The sequence below is a fragment of the Salvelinus alpinus genome, chromosome 35 (assembly GCF_045679555.1).
Source record: "Salvelinus alpinus chromosome 35, SLU_Salpinus.1, whole genome shotgun sequence".
Classification (NCBI taxonomy): Eukaryota; Metazoa; Chordata; class Actinopteri; order Salmoniformes; family Salmonidae; genus Salvelinus; species Salvelinus alpinus.
This window is the reverse complement of record NC_092120.1, coordinates 20058231-20079179: the sequence shown is the minus strand read 5'-3', so window position 1 is coordinate 20079179 and position 20949 is coordinate 20058231. Positions and strand designations below refer to the sequence as shown.

The following is a 20949-nucleotide window of genomic DNA, read 5'->3' as shown; positions in this document are numbered from 1 at the left end:
ATACACCATCCAACATGTAATTAATAACTTCACCATGCTCAAAGGGTTATATAATCTATGTTTTTTGTTTTTACCCATTGCAATAGGTGCCCTTCTTTGCAAGGCATTGAAAAACGTCCCTGGTCTTTGTGGCTGAATCTGTTTTTGATATTCAGTGCTCGAATACGAGTAGGGCTGTTGCGGTGACCGTATTACCGCCACACCGGTGGTCAAGAGTCATGAAGGCAGTCAAATTCCACATAACCGTTTAGTCACGGTAATTAGGCTTCTCCAAGCTCTGATGCTGCTGATAGTAACCTACCAAACTTGCTAACTGCCTGGTACTCAGCACTCTATTGTCCCTCTAAATCACTCTGACATCAATGCAAATGTAATCGAAAATCTAATCAAACACTTCATGAGAGCCCATGAGCCCATGTTGCTCAACATTTTTATAGGCTATGCAATTGCGTGAGAAAACAGAGTGATGGCCTCTACTAAATAGAGGAGGATCCCATCAGCTTTATATAGGCTAGGCCTACTATATTTATTTCGAAACTTTCCTAATATTAACAAATATTAAGCACATTACTTACTCTTTACAACAGAAGTATAGCCTACCTTGCTGGCATGAAAATGAACCATAGGAAAATCATCCTCCATTCCTCCATTCGATATTTAAGATATTTATTCCCCCCTGCCCCTGTTTAGAGACAGTGGCATGATAATGGTTCATTCTAAAATCAAATTCCACACATATTATTAAGTATATGTAAATACAAGATTAAATCAAGAATAGTCTGATGGGTGACAATATTAGCATATCACTTGTGAATGAATATATTATCACTTGTGAATGATCCCCCAGCGTAAGGCAAGATACAATGCCTTTTTTTCTAATCATAAATTGCACACCTCAAGTAGCCTAGTCCATAGGCCTTTAGTTGTGATACAAACCTTATCAAAACAAAGTGGCCAAATAACTTCTTAAAATTAAGCAGATTAATCCGCTTTACAAGGGGTGTAGAAGCTAACTCGCAGCGCAAGTTTCAAGTTTGGGGAAGATCATTTTCACCATAAAAAAAAGCTATTTGACAGATTTGCACATTCTTGGCATTCTCTCAACCAGCTTCATGCCTTGTAAAAAGTTAATTTGTGGAATTTATTTCCTTCTTAATGTGTTTGATCAGTTGTGTTGTGACAAGGTAGGGGTGGGTATACAGAAGAGAGCCCTATTTGATAAAAGGCCAAGTCCATTTTATGGCAAGAACAGCTCAAATAAGCAAAGAGAAACGGCAGTCCATCATTACTTTAAGACGTGAAGGTCAGTCAATACGGAACATTCCAAGAACTTTGAAAGTTTCTTCAAGTGCAGTCGCAAAAACCATCAAGCGCTATGATAAAACTGGTTCTCATGAGGACCGCCACAGGAAAGGAAGACCCAGAGTTACCTCTGCTGCAGAGGATAAGTTCATTAGAGTTACCAGCCTCAGGAATTGCAGCCCAAATAAATGCTTCACAGAGTTCAAGTAACAGACACATCTCAATATCAACTGTTCAGAGGAAACCGCGTGAATCAGGACTTCATGGTCAAATTGCTGCAAAGAAACCACTACTAAAGGTCACCAATAAGAGGAAGAGACTTGCTTGGGCCAAGAAACACAATCAATGGACATTAGACAAGTGGAAATCTGTCCTTTGGTCTGATGAGTCTAATTTCAAGATTTTTGGTTCAAACCCGATGACGATGTGAGACGCAGAGTAGGTGAACGGATGATCTCCGCATGTGTGGTTCCCACAGTGAAGCATGGAGGAAGTGGGGTGGGGGTGCTTTGCTGGTGACACTGTCTGTGATTTATTTAGAATTCAAGGCACACTTAAGCAGCATGGCTACCACAGCATTCTGCAGCTATATGCCATCCTATTTGGTTTGCGCTTAGTGGGACTATATCATTTGTTTTTCAACAGGACAATGACCCAAAACACCTCCAGGCTGTGTAAGGGCTATTTGACTAAGGAGGAGAGTGATGGAATGCTGCATCAGATGACCTGGCCTCCACAATCACCCGACCTCAACCAAATTGAGATGGTTTGGGAGAAGTTGGACCACAGAGTGAAGGACAATCAGCCAACAAGTGCTCAGCATATGTGGGAACTCCTTCAAGACTGTTGGCATTCCTCATGAAGCTGGTTGAGAGAATGCCAAGAGTGTGCAAAGCTGTCATCAAGGCAAAGGGTGGCTACTTTGAAGAATCTCAAATATAAAATATATTTTGATTTGTTTAACACTTTTTTGGTTACTACATGATTCCTTATGTGTAATATCATAGTTGATGTCTTCACTATTATTATACAATATCGAAAATAGTAATAATAAAGAAAAACCCTTGAACGTGTCCAAACTTTTGACTGGTACTGTAAATGTGGACAGTTCTTCCAATCTCTTTAATATGCACCTCGGAATTGGATAAGGACGTGCGCAGTTGTGTCCCCGATGTGTCTGTCATCACTTGTAGCCTGTGAGAAAGACCCGATCGCGTGATGGAGAACCGTGTGAGTGAGAGGTGCTTCGGAGCAGGCAGCACTCAGGGAGAAGGGCCGCAAAAGGCATTGATTTTGTTTAGGTGCGTTTTGGCCACACAAAGGCATTATCAAGTGCTTCTCAAATTGTGAATGAGAGACTGATGAAGTGTGTACAGCCTGCGCAATTAAACAAAGCAGAGCTCATTCCTTTTAAGCTACTTTTTTCAAAACATCATTAGTCACATCATGCAACCTTACAATGTAAGGAACACATACAGCCCGACATTTGTAGAACAACTAGTTACATTAATAATTCTAAGCATATAGGAGTACCTACAGTATCTCTTTGTTAACTGCCCAACACAGAATAGCTATTTTATTCAGCTTTGTTAAAATGCATTCGTCATACTATAAAATAATATAAATGAATTCCGCGGAATTCAAAGCAATTCTTGTCTGCTAAATTAACTAGTGTAGCCCACGGCCATATGGCATAGACAGATCAGGATCTAACATAAGGACAACTCAAAGTATTCTGTTCTTTTGAAATAGACTACATTTTCATTAAACACAAAAAAAACAAGAGGACAAACAGGACAAATTAATTTAAAAAAAAAATAGGACTTTTTTCTATAACTTAATCAAGTCTGTCAAAACCAGATTGTGACACCAACGTTAATCATAATAAGTCTTGATCACAAATTCAGAATTATGTACAAAAGCAACCTTCCTGCAAACCTGACAACACAGTCCCATGCATGACCATTATGGAGCGATATAGCTGCCAACAGGAACTAAATGTGTATCTCTGAATACAATCAAAATGGTTGAATTCAAATCTCTGTTGGTGCTAATATCACACAACGCCATAATAATCACTCACCTGTATGTAGGCGCATGTGGACCTTCCTGCTGCCCGACGTGGAGAAACACTTCATACAGCACTGGCACTCGAAGGCCTTGACGCCTGTGTGCGTCTTCATGTGGGCAGTGAGGGTGCTCTTGACGGCAAAGGCGCGGAAGCACTGCTTGCACTTGAAGGGCTTCTCGTGCGTGTGGATGCGGACGTGGCGCACCAGGTCGCTGGGCTTCTTGAACTCCTTGCTGCAGTAAGGGCAGCTGTGCCACCGCACGCCGTTCTCCTCCCTGATGGAGCCTATGGGGAAGGGGGAAAGAGGTGACATGGGTTGTGTTCATTAAGCACCAAAATGGATGAAAAACTGACTGAAACAGGGAGACTACCTTGGACCTGGCCAATAACAAACATTCATTTTCGTGTTAGGTTTCAAAACGTTTTGTTATAGGGTGCCCTAATGGATACGACGCCGGTCCCACATGAGATGAGCTGAGACAAAATACACTTAAATTCCTTCAATTCGGGCGATCAATTGAAACTCCCGATATATAGTGCATTTGGAACGTATTCAGACCCCTTGACTTTTTCCACATTTTGTTATGTTACAGCCTTATTCAAAAATTATTTAAATTGTTGGAACCCTATAATGCCAAAGCAAAAACAGATCAATTTTTTTGGGCAAATGTATAAAAAATTTTAAACTGAAATATCACATTTACTTAAGTATTCAGACGCTTTACTCAGTGCTTTGTTGAAGCACCTTTGTCAGCAATTACAGCCTTGAGTCTTCTTGGGTATGACGCTAAAGGTTTGGCACACTTGTATTTGGGGAGCTTCTCCCATTCTTCTCTGCAGATCCTCTCAACCTCTGTCAGGTTGGATGGGGAGCATTGCTGCACAGCTATTTTCAGGTCTCTCCAGAGATGTTCGATCGGGTTCAAGTCCGACTGGACCACTCAAGGACATTCAGACACTTGTCCTGAAGCCACTCCTGCATTGTCTTGGCTGTGTGCTTTGGGTCGTTGTCCTGTTGGAAGGTGAACCTTCACCCCAGTTTGATGTCCTGAGCACTCTGGAGCAGGTTTCGATCAAGGATCTCTCTGTACTTTGCGCCGTTCATCTTTCCCTCGGCCCTGACTAGAACCTATCATCTTTCCTTCGATCCCGCAGGGATGGTTTCAGGTTTCCTTCAGACGTGATGCTTGGTATTCAGGCCAAAGAGTTCAATCTTGGTTTCATCAGACCAGAGAATCTTGTTAATCATGGTCTGAGAGTCCTTTAGGTGCCTTTTGGCGAACTAAGCGGGCTGTCATTTGCCTTTTAATGAGGAATGGCTTCCGTCTGGCCACTCTACCATAAAGGCCTGATCCCATCTCCAGAGAGGAACTCTGTCAGAGTGACCATACGGTTCTTGGTCACCTCCCTGAACAAGGCCATTCTTCCCCCGATCACTCAGTTTGACCAGGCGGCCAGCTCTAGGAAGAGTTTTGGTGGTTCTAAACTTCTTCCATTTAAGAATGATGGAGGCCACTGTGTTCTTGGGGGATCTTCAATGCTGCAGACATTTTTTTTGCTTGGTTTTTGCTCTGACAACTGTGAGACCTTATATAGAAAGGTGTGTGCCTTTCCAAATCATGTCCAATCAATTTAATTTACCACAGGTGGACTCCAATCAAGTTGTAGAAACACCTCAAGGATGATCAACGGAAACAGGATGCACCCGAGCTCAATTTCGAGTCCACTAGCAAAGGGTCTGAATACGTTTGCAAAGACTTTAAAAAAAAACTTTTTCCGGTTTGTCATTATGGGGTATTGTGTGTAGATTGATAAGGAAAAACATGTATTTAACCCATTTTACAATAAGGCTGTAACATCACAAAATGTGGTAAAAGGGAAGGTGGTCTGAATGCTTTCCGAATGCACTATATGCAATATACCTGTTTATTGTCAATGGACATTTCACGAGCTAGTAAACTGATGGGAGTTGAAACGGAACGGAGAGACGGTGACATACACAAGCACACATGGACATTATTTGGGGTATGCCCTACCTGGCATCTGTACAGGTTTTTTGAAGATACTTTTCTTCTCCTTCTTGGCGGTTTTGTCCTGGCCTGGTAACTTCTTACCGTCAGGTAGAGCCCCCTCGGCGGCATGGCTCTGAGTCTGTCTGGCCGCTCCGTTGGTCTGGGACTGAACCACGCTCAACCCACTGTTCTCCAGGGCTTGCTGTGTGGGTTCAGGGGTGACAGGGTTTAACAAAAAAATGTGACTAATACTATGAATTAGTACATTTTTCCATCCAGAGTATTGGACAATACTGTGCTGTATCCCTCGATCACATTATTAGAGCTAGGCTACATGACGCTAACCAGGATCCCGGGACTATCCTGGGCCCACTCTTCATGTTTCCCCAAAAAAGGGAAATTACAACGTTTTCCCCCCAATGTCGCACTATTGCAATTCCACGGAATACACAACATGCGCAGCAGCAGATTTGCAAGATATAAAATATCACATTATCCAAACAGGTTGTCGCAAAGAAGCCTTAAAAGTAGTGTATTTACCTCACAAAAAGTCATCATAAATTCAAAGCACACGCATAATTGACACTGCCAGACTGCACACGAGACCTGAATGAAGTTCTCATCAGAAGCAAACTGAAAATTCGATCCCGGTCCCAACCCAAGCCTGGTGAGCTGAAGCCCAAGCCTGGTCTGACATCTAAAATGAGCCAGAAACCGATTCCCATTCAAACCAAGTTTAAAACCAAGATATGGTCACTATGCCAGGGTTCTCACAAAACAAGATTGTCGCTGTGCCACTATTTAAAGAATTCACAGCAAGTGAAACTGATATTTAGTAATGACACAGTAACTTTGATTGCCAATGACATTGTTGTGAATTGCGAAATCATGTTCCTCAAGTAATTCAGCGCATTTCAGCAGTAGGCCTAGGCTATCTGGACACAGAGCACACACAGAGTGCACCCCGAGACAGTCTATAGCGTTGCCGAATAACACCAACTTTGTAATCACCGTCAAACAAAAGTAAATTGAGCAAAATTGCTAAGCTTGCTAGATAACCTCCAAAAAATGACAGAATAGCTCCTATTTGGCTAAATCTAGTTGATGACGATACAGATAGCAGATCAGCTCAGGAATAACGGGGAGATGGAGAGAGGAAATTGTTTAAATATCAAGGTGTTATATTTGATCCATGTTTAAAAATGTAAATATCCATATCTACTCTCACCATTTGTTGATCACACATTCTCTAGGGAAGCTCTCATAATGGGCGGCAATACGAGACAGCGCAGAGAAGCGCGTGAAATGTTATAGCGGTATTTTGACATGCATTGGGGCAGCCTAGTAGTTAGAGCGTTGGGCTAGTAACTGAAAGTTTGCAAGTTTGAATCCCCAAGCTGACAAGGTACAACTCTGTCGTTCTGCCCCTGAACAAGGCAGTTAACCCACTGTTCCTAGGCCGTAATTGAAAATAAGAATTTGTTCTTAACTGACTTGCCTAGTTAAATAAAGGTCAAATAAAATAGACAAGATGTTCTTGGATAGTCCAACCCCTGGATTACAGAATAAAGTTAGGATTTTTCATGCGAGACAGGAGTCAGGATTTTGTGTTTCAGTGGGATTGGGACGATAAGAAAATAGCCTTGGCTTTATATAAGGCTACTACAATAGATAAGTATATTAGTCGATTTAGGCTACATTACTACATTACTGCATGCTAAATGTTTCTGATCAGTGAACGATTAAACGAGTTACCACTTCCACTTGTCCAGCCAGAGATCAATTAACCAAATATACAGACAGATTCAGTGAAAAAACAAATCACATTGATTGACTATGAGACAAGTCACAGGCTTTTTGAAGGGCGTAAGACAGGTTACTACACGAGTGAAGAGAAAAATCCACTTGTATAACATGCAAGCAAAACGTTCTGATCAGCTAATATAATGAGCAAACTAGTATAAAGATGATCATTAGCACTCACCTCAATTTAGCTAACATTTCCCCAGCTTAATTGCTACAAAATATCCAAAACGGAGATCCAGCGAGAAAGAAAATCCCCAACGCTTGCCTCAAAGCAGTGCGATGGCGCTGTCCCAATCAAAACAGTGCTGAAATGATCATCTAGGTGACCACACACACAACTATTGCTTTAAATGAGTATAAAGGGTTGGATATGACTTTGGGAGTTTCAGTCCAAGCAAGAATTTGATACATGCCTTCAATTGCATTAGCCTACTTTAATCTAATATTTGCATCATTCAGATGATCATAATTAAGGTGAGAGTTCCTCTCTCTGTACTTTTTCATAGGCCCAATGGCTGTTTCCCCGTCTCCTCACTCCACTGCCGCCCACCCCTGCCGCGTTGTTCTCAACACCAGTTTAAATCAATATAGCCTATTGTAATCTAAAAATCGGTACCAGAAGTTTGCCGGTCCTCCCTTGTAAAAAGGCTATTTTAGGCTTTGGGGTTAAGGTTAGGGTAAGGTTTAGGGAAAATAGGACTTTGAATTGGTCCTCAAAAAGTCCTCTCAAGTATAGCAGGGCAGGTGTGTGTGTGTGTGTGTGTGTGTGTGTGTGTGTGTGTGTGTGTGTGTGTGTGTGTGTGTGTGTGTGTGTGTGTGTGTATACACATGTATCCATGAGTACGTGCGTGCGTGCGTTCGTGTGTCTGCGCGTGCGTGTACGCTTATGAGCATGCGTATGTATCTACATGTATGCGTGCATTCCTGAGTGTGTTATGGTTCCCACCTGTAGGATGTCCTGGTTGATGGCCGTCTCCATGGTGATGGTCTGTTCTTGGGGCTGTGACTGGGTCCCCTCCCCTGACACCTGCTCTGACAGCTCTAGGAGCTGCTGGATCACGTCAGTCACCACCTCGCTGCCCTCTGACCCCGCCACGCCCTGACCCGACTCCTCCACCTCCTACGGGACAGCGAGGGAGGGTGTGAAGGTGGAGAGAATGAGAGGAGAAAAAGGGAATACTGAGAATGGCAGAGGTTAGCTGATCTAAGCAGCGTAGAGCTTTTTCTATCTTTTGTTTTTTGCAGTGCATCATTGATGAGCGAATTTTTTTTATGGAAGCCTAGTTCACCTAATTAATAGTGAACCTGAACACCTGATTTTCAAGGTTCCATTTATGACATATTATGAAAATGAGAGGCTTTTTTATATTGAGCCCCACTCTGAAATAATCACATAAAAATCTGCATGTAGTGGTAGAGCTACAGGGAGGTTCCAGTGTGGGTGTGTGTGTGTCTGATCCCTCAGCATCAAGCTAGCGTGAGGCAACAAACTGAATGCAGAGGTCAGAAACCGAATCAGGAGAAACTTCTAGAAGTTCACATCATCTGCATGCACTCGCTCACCTGTGTGTTGGCCGATTCCTCTATGAGCAAGATGTGCATCTTGCTGATGTGGGCGTTGAGACTGCCCAGCTTTTTGAACACACAGCTACAGTCCATGCACGGGAACAGTGGCACCCCCGTAAGCTGAAGAGACACATATACAGGAAACAAAGTCAGTATACACACAACTGTGATTATTACTTTATATTAAATGAGCTGTTAAAGGCCTAAATGCTTTCATTGGATATGATGCCATTGGGAATTAGCAGAAAGCTACATTCTTCGTCGATTTTTATATTAATAATCAATTATTTTACATCAGGTAAAAGGTAAACTACCTCATGCCATGTCATTCTAATTTAATACCAACTAAGATGTACACTGAGTGTACAAAACATTAGGAACATCTTCCTAACATTGATTTGCAACCCTTTTGCCCTCAGAACAGCCACAATTCGTCGGGGCATGGACTCTACAAGGTGTCAAAAGCGTTTCACAGGGATGCTGGCCTATGTTGAATCCAATGCTTCCCACAGTTGTGTCAAATTGGCTGGATTTCCTTTGGGTGGGTTCTTGATACACACAGGAAACTGTTGAGCGTGAAAAGAACTGGAACGCTGCTGGGTTTGACACTCAAACCGGTGCGCATGTTACCATACCCCATTCAAAATGACACCGAAATCTTTTGTCCTGCCCATTCACCCTCTGAATGGCTAACATACACAATCCATGTCTCAAGACTTAAAAATCCTTCTTTAACCCGTCTCCTCCCCTTCATCTACAATGACTGAAGTGGATTTAACAAGTGACCATAAGGGGTCATAGCTTTCACCTAGGTTCACCTGGTCAGTCTATGCCATGGAAAGAGCAGGTGTTCCTAATGTTTTGTACAATCAGTGTATACATTATACATATTTTATCTTCCGCCAAGACAGATATTACAAATATCCATCTTCTGATTATTTTAAAGGGCAATCTAATATAAGGCAGCGATTAGGAGGATAGAGAACAATTTCATGCAAAAACAATCCCACTTCCCTGTCCATATTCCAGATGCTGCTTGTGAAATGCATTCCCACTCACATCCGACTGTAATATATTCATAAAGTCCGTTCATAAAGCCGAGGTCCCGACTGCCAGAGTAGGTTGAAGGACACTCGTGAGAATCACATGCATTATTCAAAACAACGTTGAATGAATACGGGTTGGGGCTTCGGGGCAGATTCAAATCAACTCACCGCATCACTACCAGTTAGCACTGACGGACAAAAACACGCTACGGAGGCTATTTAGAATCTCTTCCACATTTGTTTCAAAATGGTCGGTTAATAAAACGATCACAGGTATTTGTTGTGAGGGGTGGGGAAAATTGAAAGGCTATCTGATTGAGTTGGCCACTCAATAACAAAAGGACGAAGCCTCACATTTGCATGTCCTCATTTGCGTCGATGTAAGTAAATGGTGACTACTGGACACAAATTCGATGAAAGTAGCACTCAGGTCCAATAGAGCATACAGCCAGTCACTCAAAAACGGCTACCTATAAAACACTAACTCCTCGACTGCCATCGTCATACTGAATAACCCAGAGACTGCTTTTCATTTAGGCTCATTATTTTCCACATGGACCATCAAATATGTGAAAATATCACATTAGATGTGTGCAATGTTGCTACATCAGTAATAGAAGCTTCTGTTTCATAAGAACGTTCTATATTATTTCCGTATATCTAACTGATTAAAGACAAAGGGGCAGGGGGGGGGGTCAAAGGTCAGAAGACACAAGACCCACCTTCACATCAAATCCATTTCCTACCATTGACAATGTATGATTTTGTCTGTGATCAGAATGCATGCAGAGGCATTTTTTTTAATGAACAAGCTCCGTTGCTGACAGTGTAATAGAATAGAAGCCTTCTTTTCTGAGTGGTAAAACGCGACAGCAGATCATGAACTGGTGCAGCATTAGTCTGGATCCATCCATCGATCTGCGTGCCCTGCCCTGCATCCCTGACGGAGTCATCTCTTTATGTGCCATTACCTATTCATGACCCCACAGAGCTGCCTCTCCATCGAGGCTACAGGAGCTGGGCGCTATCCTCGCTCTCTTCCTCTCCATTAGTCGCCTTCATTTTTTTATGGGCCTGCAACCGACGGAGGAGTCATGCTCTTCTATGGACATTACAGGATATTTAGGGAGCCTAAAAATGACCTGGCGGGCATATAATATAGAAACAGCTAGGTCTTGCGTTCAGCTAGATGACTCATAAGATACATTTTCGAATTACATAGGCACATACAGTCGTATGGAAAAAGTTTGGGCACCCCTGACTATTTCCATGATTTCCATTTATAAATAATTGGGTGTTTGGATCAGCAATTTCATTTTGATCTATCAAATAACTGATGGACACAGTAATATTTCAGTAGTGAAATGAGGTTTATTGGATGAACAGAAAATGTGCAATATGCATCAAAACAAAATTAGACAGGTGCATAAATTTGGCCACCCCAATAGAAAAATCACATCAATATTTAGTAGAGCCTCCTTTTGCTAAAATAACAGCCTCTAGACGCTTCCCATAGCCTCTAATGAGTGTCTGGATTCTGGATGAAGGTATTTTGGACCATTCCTCCTTACAAAACATCTCCAGTTCAGTTAGGTTTGATGGTTGCCGAGCATGGACAGCCCGCTTCAAATCATCCCACAGATTCTCAATGATATTCAGGTCTGGGATGGCCATTCCAGAACATTGTACTTGTTCCTCTGCATAAATGCCCGGGTAGATTTTGAGCAGTGTTTTGGGTCGTTGTCTTGTTGAAATATCCAGCGCCGGCGTAACTTCAACTTTGTGACTGATTCTTCAACCTTATTCCCAAGAATCTGCTGATATTGAGTGGAATCCATGCGACCCTCAACTTTAACAAGATTCCCAGTACCGGCACTGGCCACACAGCCCCACAGCATGATGGATCCCCACCAAATTTTACTGTGGGTAGCAAGTGTTTTTCTTGGAACGCTGTGTTCTTTTGCCGCCATACATAACGTCCCTTGTTATGACCAAATAACTCAATCTTTGATGTTTCTGATGTTTCATCAGTCCACAGCACCTTATTCCAAAATGAAGCTGGCTTGTCCAAATGTGCGTTTGCATACCTCAAGCGACTCTGTTTGTGGCGTGTGTGCAGAAAAGGCTTCTTCCGCATCACTCTCCCATACAGCTTCTCCTTGTGCAAAGTGCGCTGAATTGTTGAACGATGCACAGTGACACCATCTGCAGCAAGATGATGTTGTAGGTCTTTGGAGGTGGTCTGTGGGCTGTTTTTGACCGTTCTCACCATCCTTCGCCTTTGCCTCTCCGATATTTTACTTGGCCTGCCACTTCTGGCCTTAACAAGAACTGTGCCTGTGGTCTTCCATTTCCTCACTATGTTCCTCACAGTGGACACTGACAGCTTAAATCTCTGCGATAGCTTTTTGTAGCCTTCCTCTAAACCATAATGTTGAACAATCTTTGTTTTCAGGTCATTTGAGAGTTGTTTTGAGGCCCCCATGTTGCCACTCTTCAGAGGAGAGTCAAAGAGAACAACAACTTGCAATTGGCCACCTTAAATACCTTTTCTCATGGTTGGATGCACTTGTCTATGAAGTTCAAGGCTTAATGAGCTCACCAACCCAATTGTGTGTTCCAATTAATCAGTGCTAAGTAGTTACAGATATTCAAATCAACAGAATGACAAGGGTGCCCACATTTTTGCATAGCCTATTTTTCACATCTGATTTAATTTCATACAACTTAATATTGCTACACTAAAATTATTTGTCTGGACAATACCCCAGTACTCAGCTTTTATTAGAAAATGAATGGCATGCCACTGTGATCATTTTCTGTGACGACAGAGTAAATTATTATGCAGCCTCAGAGGGGTGCCCAAACTTTCTCATACGACTGTAGGTGACGAGGACAATTAACTGTAATTTAAGCTCATTCTCTGTCTAAGAGACTGAAACATTTTTTACCTGCAACAGAGTCTCGCTCTATCGAAGCAATTGAGCCGGGAGGAGGGTGACCGTGTGTGGGAGTGAGTGAGAGAGAGCGAGACAGGGGGGCCTGTCCAGAGACCCTTACACCATGCCCAGACCGGACGCATGCAAATATATTTTGCAATAATAATTACATAATTTGTCCTATTTAGCTAGCTTGCTGTTGCTAGCTAATTTGTCCTGGGATATAAATGTTGAGTTGTTATTTTACCTGAAATACACAAGGTCCACTCTTCCGACAATTAATCCACACATAAAACAGTCAACCGAATTGTTTCTAGTCATCTCTCCTCCTTCCAGGCCTTTTCTTCTTTGGACTTTATATTGCGATTGGCATCTAACTTTCATAGTATTACCACGACGACCGACCGACCTCAGTTCATCTTTCAATCAACCACGCGGGTACAACCAATGAGGAGATGGCACGTGGGTATCTGCTTCTATAAATCAATGAGGAGTTGGGAGAGGCAGGATTTGCACCGCGTTCAGCGTCACAAATAGAACTGACTTCTATTTTAGCGCTTGGCAAAACAGACGCTCGTTCGCGCACGTGAGTAGTGTGGGTGCAATGATTGAATAACATGTATGTGTACATTTATTTTGCAAGGCTCGCGTACGCAACGCGAGTGGTGTGGTCAGCATTTTAGACTCTACCCTAGATGGTATATACAGTGGGGTCCGAAATTATGCACACCTTTGATAAAGATCAGTGATGGAAAAAGTACCCAATTGTAATACTTGAGTAAAAGTAAAGATACCTTAATAGAAAATTACTCAAGTAAAAGTGAAAGTCACCCAGTAAAATACTACTTGAGAAGAAGTCTAAAAGTATTTGGTTTTAACTTGAGTATCAAAGGTAAATTTAAATCGCTAAAATATACAGTACCAGTCAAAAGTTTGGACACACCTACTCATTCCAGGGTTTTTCTTTATTTGTACTATTTTCTACATTGTAGAATAATAGCGAAGACATCAAAACTATACTTCAGATTCTGCAAAGAAGCCACCTTTGCCTTGATGACAGCTTTACACACTCTTGGCATTCTCTCAACCAACTTCATGAGGTAGTCACCTGGAATTTCTTTCCTTCTTAATGCATTTGAGCCAAGGTAGGGGTGGGTATACAGAAGATAGCCCTATTTGATAAAAGGCCAAGTCCATTTTATGGCAAGAACAGCTCAAATAAGCAAAGAGAAACTACAGTCCATCATTCCATTAAGACATGAAGGTCAGTCAATCTGGAAAATGTAAAGAACTTTGAAAGTGAGGTCGCAAAAACCATCAAGTGCTATGATGAAACTGTCTCTCATGAGGACTGCCACAGGAAAGGAAGACCCAGAGTTACCTCTGCTGCAGAGGATAGGTTCATTAGAGTTAACTGCACTTCTGATTGCAGCCCAAATATATGCCTCACAGAGTTCAAGTAACAGACACATCTCAACATCAACTGTTCAGAGGAGACTGCGTGAATCAGGCCTTTATGGTCGAATTGCTGCGAAGAAACCACTACTAAAGGACACCAATAAGAAGAGACTTGCTTGGACCAAGAAACACGAGCAATGGACATTAGACCGGAGGAAATCTGTCCTTTGGTCTGATGAGTATAAAATTTAGATTTTTGGTTCCAACCGCCGTGTCTTTGTGAGACGCAGAGTAGGTTAACGGATGATCTCTGCATGTGTGGTTCCCACCATGAAGCATGGAGGTGTGATGGTGCTTTGCTGGTGACACTGTCAGTGATTTATTTAGAATTCAAGGCACACTTGACCAGCATAGCTACCACAGCATTCTGCAGCGATACGCCATCCCATTTGGTTTGCGCTTAGTGGGACTATCATTTGTTTTTCAACAGGACAATGACCCAAAACACACCTCAAGACTGTGTAAGGGCTATCTGACCAATGCGAGTGATGGAGTGCTGCATCAGATGACCTGGCCTCCACAATCACCCGACCTCAACTCAATTGAGATGAGTTGGACCACATAGTGACGGAAAAGGAGCCAACAAGTGCTCAGCATATGTGGGAACTCCTTCAAGACTGTTGGAAAAACATTCCTCATGAAGCTGGTTGAGAGAATGCCAAGAGTGTGCAAAGCTGTCACCGAGGAAAAGGGTGGCTATTTTGAAGAATCTCAAATTTGGTTACTATATGATTCCATATGTGTTTTTTCATAGTTTTGATGTCTTCACTATTATTTTACAATGTAAAACCCTAAAATGAGTCGGTGTGTCCAAAGTTTTGAATGGTACTGTACACACACACACACACACACACACACACACACACACACACACACACACACACACACACACACACACACACACACACACACACACACACACACACACACATTACCTTGTAGACAACTTTGAGTATCAGACAGGTGAAAGCTATTTGCCAATAATAATTCCACCCAGCCGACTGATTAAAGACCAGGGCAACAGAGATGTGCCAGGTGATGTAGTTAGTTGGTTGTTTACCTCAGAGTGCACTCTCTGGACGTGCGAGTGCAGGTTGCCCTTCTGCGAGAAGGAAGCGGGACAAAAGATGCAGAGGTGGGGCTTCTCTCCCGTGTGCCTCACCATATGGGTCTGCAGCACCACTTTCTGGTTGAAGGCCTTGCTACAGTGGCTGCACTTGTACGGCCGTTCGCCTGGGTGGGAGAGGAGAGAGGATAGGAGGGAGAGAGAACACAACTCAATACACCTGGGTGGTATAGATCAGTGGTTCCCAAATTGTGGGTCGGCAGGTGGGGGGGGGCAGAATTTTGAAGGAACTCAGTCAGGCTTCCAACTTACTCTTGAAAGTTGTAACAGTAGAATGCACAAGGTGCAATTTCGATATTGGGTATTGCATCATCCGTTTTCCTGTTGTCATGTCAGTCGTTGCATACTTCAGAGAGCTATTCATAAAGACATTTCAAGATCAACTAGCCCGTGTCAGCTAACGAGTTGTTGCCCATAGATTTTGTTGTAATGCTTGAGTCACTCAAATGACACATGAACACACATTAGACATTGCAAAATGTATAGAATTGCAAGAAAATGTGCTTTAAAACTGAAAACTTTTCTCTGCACCCCATGACAAAATGTGAGAGGGAGAGAGAGAGGGAGGCAGGGAAAGAACACGAAAGGGAAAATCAATGAGGGGCTATGAGTTCTGTGGAAAATAAAGCATGACCTGGAATGTGTGTTCGGAGTGGAACGAACCTTCCGCGGAGTTGCATTATTCTCCTGAGGCGAGTCCTGAGGTGATCATCTATTTTATACCATGGCTATAATTTAACGTATTTGCCAGTAGAGATGTGACAACATCCACTGAAGTAGCTAGCATGTTTACTAGCTAGCTAGATAGCTAGAGTAGTTGCCTTGGTAACCAAACAAATAGACTTGCTAGCTTAGCTAACTAAACCAATATCCTAGCTTGCTATTATGAAAATCGAATTCAACAATGATATTGATATTTTCAATTCGACTTTGGCTTTCAAAAGCAGCTAAAATAGAACATGTAAGAATGAACTTCATTGCCATTGAATTATACCGTGCAATTATACTGTGCATTATAGGGAAATGATGCACGCTCTAGAATGCCATTCAAGCCAATCAGAAACGAGTACTCAACAATCCCATGGTATAAAACTCATTATAAACTCGGTGGTTTGAGCCCTGAATTCTGATAGACCGTATACCACGGGTATGACAAAACATTGTTTTACTGCTCTAATTACATTGTTAACCAGTTTATAAAAGCAACCTCAGGGGTTTGTGATATATGGCCAATAAACCACGGCTAAGGGCTGTGTCCAGGCACTCCACGTTGAGTCATGCATAAAAACAGCACTTAGCTGTGGCCATATACCACACCTCATCGGGCCTTATTGCTTAAGTATACCTCGTTGGTGAGGTGTAACACACAATACTCAATACACCTGGGGGATACAAAAGGGAAAAGAGAGAGAAGAAGAGGGAGAACACACCACTAAATAGACCCATTCCCAGCACATTCCCAGCACACGACACACTGAGATGCGTGCGGCAGTATGAAATACATCGCCATCTGTGCCCATTGAACATAGCCTAGATTTGCGTTTTTATTACCTCTAAACAAAATACTTCTTGCTTGAACAGTCGTTAAGATTATATTTGGTTGTGATCTTCGCAAAAAAAACGATTTGATGCAGCAGTTGTTAGCTAGAATGCTAACGCTCATTGATATAGCCTGTAGCAAAAGGTAGCAAAGAGCCATTTTACTGGTTGAACTTAGGACACTAAAGAGGCCTTTCTACTGACTCTAAAAAACACCAACAACAACAAAGATGCCCAGGGTTCCTGCTCATCTGCGTGAACATGCCTTAGGTATGCTGCAAGGAGGCATGAGGACTGCAGATGTGGCCAGGGCAATAAATTGCAATGTCTGTACTGTGAGACTGAGACAGAGCTACAGGGAGACAGTAGGGAGAGCTGATCGTCCTCGCAGTGGCAGACCACATACAACACCTGCACAGGATCGGTACATCCGAGCATCACACCTGCTGGACAGGAACAGGATGGCAACAACAACTGCCTGAGTTACACCAGGAACGCACAATCCCTCCATCAGCGCTCAGACTGTCCGCAATAGACAGAGAGGCTGGACTGAGCACTTGTAAGCCTGTTGTAAGGCAGGTCCTCACCAGACATCACCGGCAACAACATCGCCTATGGGCACAAACCCACCATCGCTGGACCAGACAGGACTGGCATGAAGTGCTCTTCACTGACGAGTCGCGGTTTTGTCTCACCAGGGGTGATGATCGGATTCGCGTTTATCATTGAAGGAATGAGCGTTACACCGAGGCCTGTATTCTGGAGCGGGATCGATTTGGAGGTGGAGGGTCCGTCATGGTCTGGGGCGTTGTGTCACAGCATCATCGGACTGAGCTTGTTGTCATTGCAGGCAATATCAACGCTGTGCGTTACAGGGAAGACATATTCCTCCCTCATGTGGTACCCTTCCTGCAGGCTCATTCTGACATGACCCTCCAGCATGACAATGCCACCAGCCATACTGCTCATTCTGTGTGTGATTTCCTGCAAGACAGGAATGCCAGTGTTCTGCCATGGCCAGCGAAGACCACGAATCTCAATCCCATTGAGCATGTCTGGGACCTATTGGTCCGAAGGGTGAGGACTAGGGCCATTCCCCCCAGACATGTCCGGGAACTTGCAGGTGCCTTGGTGGAAGAGTGGGGTAACATCTCACAGCAAGAACTGGCAAATCTGGTGCAGTCCATGAGGAGGCGATGCACTGCAGTACTTGTTGTTGGTGGCCACACCAGATACTGACTGTTACTTTTGATTTTGACCCCCCCTTTGTTCAGGGACACATTATTCCATTTCTATTAATTCGCATGTCTGTGAAACTTGTTCAGTTTATGTCTCAGTTGTTGAATCTTGTAATGTTCATTCAAATATTTAAATCAAATCAAATGTATTTAAATATCAGCTGATGTAAGAAGGGCTATCTCAAAGTGCTGTACAGAAACCCAGCCTAAAACCCCAAACAGCAAGCAATGCAGGTGTAGAAGCACGGTGGCTAGGAAAAAATCAATAGAAAGGCCAAAACCTAGGAAGAAACCTAGAGAGGAACCAGGCTATGAGGGGTGGCCAAGATGTTAAAATGTTCATAAATGACCAGCATGGTCAAATAATAATAATCACAGTAGTTGTCGAGGGTGCAACAAGTCAGAACCTCAGGAGTAAATGTCAGTTGGCTTTTCATAGCCGATCATTGAGAGTATCTCTACCGCTCCTGCTGTCTCTAGAGAGTTAAAAATAGCAGGTCTGGGACAGGTAGCACGTCCGGTGAACAGGTCAGGGTTCCATAGCCGCAAACTTACACGTGTTAAGTTTGCTGAAAATAAACGCAGTTGACAGTGAGAGGACGTTTCTTTTTTGCTGAGTTTATAATGCAGTTGATTTGCGATGACAAACATTATGTTAAGCAAGACATTCATACGAGCCTTAAAATCTAAAAGTACTGTGAGATGCACTCATAAGCAACATGTAAATAAAAGCTTTTTATGATGCCATTCTATTAGAACTACCTCTTGTTCTGCCATCAACTTGCACGCGTCGCCCTCATGTGACAATGTTTGCAGAATGTCCAGGACCCATTTTTTTTTTTTTTTTTATAATGACAATTACAACAATACTGAATGAACACTTATTTTAACTTAATACATCAATAAAATCTATTTACCCTCAAATAATGAAACATGTTCAATTTGGTTTAAATAATGCAAAAAAAAGTGTTGGAGAAGAAAGTAAAAGTGCAATATGTGCCACGTAAGAAAGCTAACGTTTAAGTTCCTTGCTCAGAACATGAGAACATATGAAAGCTGGTGGTTCCTTTTAACATGAGTCTTCAATATTCCCAGGTAAGAAGTTTTAGGTTGTAGTTATTATAGGAATTATAGGACTATTTCTCTCTATACGATTTGTATTTCATATACCTTGGGAGTTGATAGGCTTGAAGTCATAAACAGCGCAATGCTTGAAGCATTGTGAAGAGCTGCTGGCAAAACGCACGAAAGTGTTGTTTGAATGAATACTTACGAGCCTGCTGGTGCCTACCATCGCTCAGTCAGACTGCTCTATCATATCATAGACTTAATTATAACATAATAACACACAGAAATACGAGTCTTAGGTCATTAATATGTTCGAATCTGGAAACTATCATCTCGAAAACAAGACGTTTATTCTTTCAGTGAAATACGGAACCGTTCCGTATTTCATCTAACGGGTGGCATCCATAAGTCTAAATATTCCTGTTACATTGCACAACCTTCAATGTTATGTCATAATTACGTAAAATTCTGGCAAATTAGTTTGCAAAGAGCCAGGTGGCCCAAACTGTTGCATATACCCTGACTCTATGTGCAATGAACGCAAGAGAAGTGACACAATTTCACCTGGTTAATATTGCCTGCTAACCTGGATTTCTTTTAGCTAAATATGCAGGTTTAAAAATATATACTTCTGTGTATTGATTTTAAGAAAGGCATTGATGTTTATGGTTAGGTACACGTTGGAGCAACGACAGTCCTTTTTCGCGAATGCGCACCGCATCGATTATATGCAACGCAGGACACGCTAGATAAACTAGTAATATCATCAACCATGTGTAGTTATAACTAGTGATTATGATTGATTGATTGTTTTTTATAAGATAAGTTTAATGCTAGCTAGCAACTTTCCTTGGTTTCTTACTGCATTCGCGTAACAGGCGGGCTCCTCGTGAGGCAGGTGGTTAGAGCGTTGAACTAGTTAACCGTAAGGTTGCAAGATTGAATCCCCGAGCTGACAAGGTAAAAATCTATCGTTTTGCCCCTGAACAAGGCAGTTAACCCACCGTTCCTAGGCCGTCATTGAAAATAAGAATGTGTTCTTAACTTCTTGAGAATACAGGGGGTGCTATTTTCCCATTAGCATAATTTGCTCTACAGATTAAACTGCCTCTTATTCAATTATTGCTCTTACTATATGCATATAAATAACACCATTGGAAAGAAAACAATCTCTAGTTTCTAAAACCGTTTCAATTTTGTCTCTGAGTGATACACAAGTCATTTGACAGCACTTTCCCTGACCAAGAAGTAGAATGCAAGAAGTCTATGCTCGCTTCAACGCTCTGCCTATATATGGTCATGACCCCTATGACCAGAAACACACTTCATTCGCCTTCCTCTGGGTGTCAAGAGGACGTCAGAGGAGAAATTCTTTGTTTATCTGGTACTGACGTGAAATAAGACCTATTTCTTTGGCGTGACCGACAACTTCCGGTTTTCTGATTCGCACGAGTTGGAGCTGCGATTGTGTACTGTTTTGCTGGCGTTATGGATGAAAACTATCTCCGTGTCGAATTTTGTTTGATACATGTGACCATATCATCGTAATGTATGTTTTTTCAATATAGTTTAATCAGATTATTTGAATTTTTTCGGGAGTTTTGTGGTGTTCCGTTGTCTGATTTTATTTACGTTTGAGAGATCCGTGCCACTCGACCAGTACCTGTGCTAAATGGAGTGGGAAAGGAACAATTCTGAACGGAACCAACGACTCATCTTGACAAAGGACACTTTGATCAACATTCTGATGAAAGATCAGCCATAGTAAGACCCAATTT

At 42.4% G+C, this 20949-nt stretch overlaps 1 protein-coding gene across 3 annotated transcripts in view; it reads right to left on the bottom strand.

Moving 5' to 3' along the window:
- The window catches only part of LOC139564275 (zinc finger protein 236-like), an 84562-nt gene that overhangs the window by 51696 nt on the left and 11917 nt on the right, over positions 1-20949 (bottom strand). For all 3 annotated transcript variants that reach the window (XM_071383657.1, XM_071383658.1, XM_071383659.1), the window contains exons 6-10: positions 15261-15433; positions 8755-8877; positions 8138-8311; positions 5410-5587; positions 3386-3658 (exon numbers count right to left, since the gene is read on the bottom strand). In XM_071383657.1, the coding sequence (XP_071239758.1) occupies positions 3386-3658; positions 5410-5587; positions 8138-8311; positions 8755-8877; positions 15261-15433 (921 nt within the window). The remainder of the gene's footprint in view (positions 1-3385; positions 3659-5409; positions 5588-8137; positions 8312-8754; positions 8878-15260; positions 15434-20949) is intronic.